Raw genomic sequence first — 4,485 nt, forward strand, 5'->3', positions numbered from 1 at the left:
CACCCGTCAACAACAAAAAACAGCTATTTTTCTAATTTATGAATCACAAAAACTTTGAAAAAACATTGAATTTCTAACACAATTCTGATTTTTCTCTTACACCTGAGAAGTGCTAGAAGCTTAAAACATTTCAGACCTTTCAGAATCCTCTATTTCCAATTGAAGAAAGGGAAATACCTGAATGTTCCTTCTGTATCTATATACAAACATTTCCCTTCAGCTCCTCCGTTATCTATAGGTAGCTGGCATGTTACAGCCAGGGTGTGACACAGCTGAGATTTTCCAGTTCTAAACTCTCCAAACATCTCAGTAACAGATCCAGTCTCAATACCTCCGTTCAATAGTTTATCCAGCTCACGAGATCCTGAGTTAGTTACAAATATTACCACTAGGCGTCACTAATAGACGGAATACTTTCTCACAAGATCAAATATTTTCTCACAAGATCAAATATTTTCTCTAAATACCAAATATTTTCTAACAAGATCAGATATTTTCTCAAAAGCTTAAATACTTTCATACAAGATCAAATTTTTTCTCACATGATCAAATATTTTCTCAAAAGATCAATTATTTTCTCATGATATAAAATATTTTCTAATAAGATCAAATACTTTCTCACAAGATCAAATATTTTCTAATAAGATCAAATACTTTCTCACAAGATCAAATATTTTCTTACAAGCCCAGATAGTTTCTCAAAAGTTGAAATGTTTTCTCACAAGAACATGCACTGAAAAAATGGACCATTGAGAACAAGCCCTAAGGGAATGAGGATCTAGCATTGGGAACAAAAAGGGGGATGATAATTAAAGATTATCTTCTTTAAAAGTTTATACCCTAGTTACCTGTTGTGATTTGAATCATTTGTGATCTTTTGAGATGCATCTCTGTAGCTGTGGTGAACCCTGTTGGGACAAGCTTGAACCCCTCCACCTGGATCTTCTCTGCCTTAGCTTCAGATATACCCTGCACCAAACAAACACTTTTAGAGGTTTACAGGGATAAAAAATTTTCCATGTTTACGGGGATATAAACTTATATATGTTTACAGGGATATAAACTTAAATATGTTTACAGGAATGAACACTTAAATATGTTCACAAGGATATAAACTTTTTAGGTTTACAGGGATATTAACTTTTATATGATTACAGGGATATAAACTTTCATATGTTTACAGGGTTAAAAACTTTTATATTTTTAAATGGATATAAACTTGTCCATGTTAACAGAGACTTAAATTTGTCTATGTTTACATGGATATATAAACTTTATTATGTTTACAAGGATATAAACTTTTTTAGGTTTACAGGGATATTAACTTTTAGGTCAACAGGGATTTAAACTTGTCAATGTTCACAAGGAATCAAACTTCATATGTTTTAGAACTGCATGATAACCCACTTAAGTATGGCATGATAATAACTGTTATTATTAATTCTAAGTTATGTTAAAGTGTATGCTCTGTTCCTTTATATCGAGCAGTTTTTTCCTCGGCGCGTAGACAACCGATTCTACCGTATAAAATCCAGCTTCCTAAAATATAGATAAACAAGATTATAAAATGGACTGATTATATACCTACTGGTTTCTGTTGCATATACTGATTTAAACATTAAAGGGACTGTGCAAGCGTAATTTATACTGGCCCTACATGCAAACAGGGCATTGTCCGATTTACAATAGTACCCTTAACACCTTTGTGTTTTCGTCGAGTACAGAAATATATGCAAGTAAACTAATCGAACCCCGCTTGGGTTTAGCTGCATTTCCCAGTGTGCACTACGTACACTACAAACTCAACACAGCGTACAATGGAGGGTCACTTGAAATTACGCTGACAGTCCCTTTAATCTATGTTGACTGTTCAATAAATTTACCAAGAGTGATTAAAATACGAGTAAAGAGAGATGGAAATTTTTAAACAAGAGATTTGGTAGAACTAAGAGAGAAGTTAAATTACTCCTTCACTAAGGTAGGAANTTTTAGCCATGCAATTTTGGCAGGGAATTTCTGCATTTCTCACAGAATTCGCGGAAACAACTCAAAAAACTACTTTATGAGGGGTTTCCGCTTTTTTGAGGCATTTCTGTGCAATGAGGCGTATTTGCACGTTTCCAGGTTTAAAGTACTTAATAAAGAATATAAACAGTTCCGGACGAAAAAGTGGTGTGGTGTGCCTTCGGTCTCCCTCTGTGCGCACACTGCAAAATTGCTGTGCTTCATTTTTCTTGGACTATTTAAAAATAACTTGAGCCTTAAAGTCGTCTTCCTATTGAACAGTTTTTATGGTTCTCACTGTAGAATTTTTTACTTTTTCTTTTCTACTTTTTTAACTTGATAAAAGTCAGTCATCTACACAGGGTGTCCCAATCATTAATAAACATGGGAATTATAACTATTGCCAATTCTATCCCTACGGAAATTTTTAATGAATAAAGTTGTTGCACTATAGTATTCCAGTTTAAACATCTACTATACGAAAACGTCTGGTCTTAAGATTTTCAAAATATGGTCTACCATTTTTGTATCTTCATAATAGAAAGAGATATGGCAAAATTTGCAAAAATTTCAAATTATACTATCATCTATATATAAATTTGGCTTGTCTGTCTGTTTGTATCCAATAAACGTCAAAACGGCTGAACCGATCGGGCACAAATTTTTTGTGGGACATCAGGGACCGCCAGGGAAGGTTTATGAATGATTGAAATTTTAAATATTTGTCTCCATCAAAATTCGATCTTCATTAAATTTTTTAAAATTTTGAAAATCCACGAAATTTTTTGTGAAAATCCGCGAATTATTTTTATTTTGTTTTACGATGTACACAATGAGAACATGTTCACAATTAATTTAGAAGATAGGGCGAAGCGCCCTCTAAGGCTAGTTAATCAAAATTGTCTTAAATTCTAATATCTTCGTCAATTATTAAGACTCCAGAAATTGGTAGACCACTTTATGAAAGGCTTAATTGTAAGATGTCCAGTCTCGTTTTGGCGTGGGGGGAGTGCAGAAGTCCTCAATGGGTAATCACCGCCACCTTCCCAACAAACAAAACACAGGTTTTCAACGAGATTAGCATCATGGAGAACTGGTTGATAATTCACGTGATTAATTCACGGACCCTCTTTGTGTTATACTTCACAATCTTGAAGATTCCTCCTGTGTAAAGCACGGGTAAATAACGCGAAAATAATCTTTGAAAATTCTCGTCGTTATTTCACATGTAGTACACGTAGCAAAATAAACCAGTGCAAGATCTTGCATATTCCTATCGTGTTAAACTCGAGTAGTGCAATGCCAGTATTTTTAGATTTTAATTCTCGTAATTATCATGTGTAATATATTTGAGATAATTCTTATAGTTCACCCTTTGTCGTTATTTCACATGTTGTGCTCGTAGCAAAGATACCAGTGCAATACCTTTCAGATTCCAAACGTCTTAATCATGAGTAATGTAATGCCAGAATATCCAGATTTTAATTCTTGTAAATATCACGCGTAAAATATTTGAGATATCATGGGAAGAACTTCATGTTTCATTGTTGCAAAATCACAACACTTGCAGGTGTCTCTGCTCATCTTTTAGAAACTAAAAGTTTATTGTATTAAAATGAAATATTTTAACTGACATAAATTTTTCAGTTGGGAAAAAAAGAAGGACTACAATTGAAATCTATAAAGCTCTTTGTTCATATGTATATGTTTGCTATGGCTGGCCAAAACGTCTGAATCAAATGGGCTGAATTATAGTGAGGAAACTCATAGATAGGAAACTCATAAGCTAAATAAATTATACGTTTTTTGTTTTATTTCCATTTTTAAAAGGCCATGGGCAACGCCGGGCACTTCATCTGGTTTGTAATAAAAAGAAAGATAACAAAGCGGCAGTGCAATGAATAAAGTAAATTAAATCCACATTAAGAACTAAAAATGGTTTTTTACTAACTCCAAACTCAAGCCTTCATGGCTTGGAATTTAAAAGTAATTTATACTTCGCTATCCCAGATAGCGCCAATCCGATTAGGATGAATGTTCATTCTAGATAGATTTTCCTTCGGACATCTGTCATGGTGGCTCTGGTCCACGAATACAACCTTTATAGTTTTTTATGTTGTTCACTCTTCAGTTTAAGATTTGAAAAGTATGAAAGCTCTGAGTTATATGGCGGGGGGCTGAGCCCCCCCCATTAAAGATCTGGGGGGCACTGCCCCCGGCTTGCCCCCTGTATACGCCCTTGAACACAATGTTCTTAGGTATTTTAAACTACAAATTTTGTTAGATCAAATGATCTACATTTGCGATATCAAAGGTTTACACTATCCTAGGTTGTAAAAATAATTCTTGTCACTGTCTAAAAACCGAGAAGGGAAAATGACATAAAAAAATATAAATTGGGTTTGACTAGATACTTTACAATAATCATTCTGCCAACTACTATATACATCTTTGCACTTGCCTAAGATTAAAAACAAAAAC

General features: G+C 33.9%; 1 protein-coding gene across 1 annotated transcript; it reads right to left on the reverse strand.

Annotated features, from left to right (window-relative positions):
* Positions 1–134: 134 nt before the first annotated feature.
* LOC111700882 (DNA repair protein RAD51 homolog A) lies at positions 135–1,672 on the reverse strand. The gene is made up of 4 exons (XM_023471946.1): positions 1,658–1,672; positions 1,474–1,539; positions 849–969; positions 135–364 (listed from the first exon to the last, which is right to left on the reverse strand). The coding sequence occupies exons 1-4, from the start codon at positions 1,670–1,672 to the stop codon at positions 150–152; spliced, it is 417 nt and encodes a 138-aa protein (XP_023327714.1). The 3' UTR covers positions 135–149.
* Between the last annotated feature and the right edge of the window lie 2,813 nt (positions 1,673–4,485).

The sequence above is a fragment of the Eurytemora carolleeae genome, unplaced genomic scaffold (assembly GCF_000591075.1).
Source record: "Eurytemora carolleeae unplaced genomic scaffold, Eaff_2.0 scaffold403, whole genome shotgun sequence".
Lineage (NCBI taxonomy): Eukaryota > Metazoa > Arthropoda > Copepoda > Calanoida > Temoridae > Eurytemora > Eurytemora carolleeae.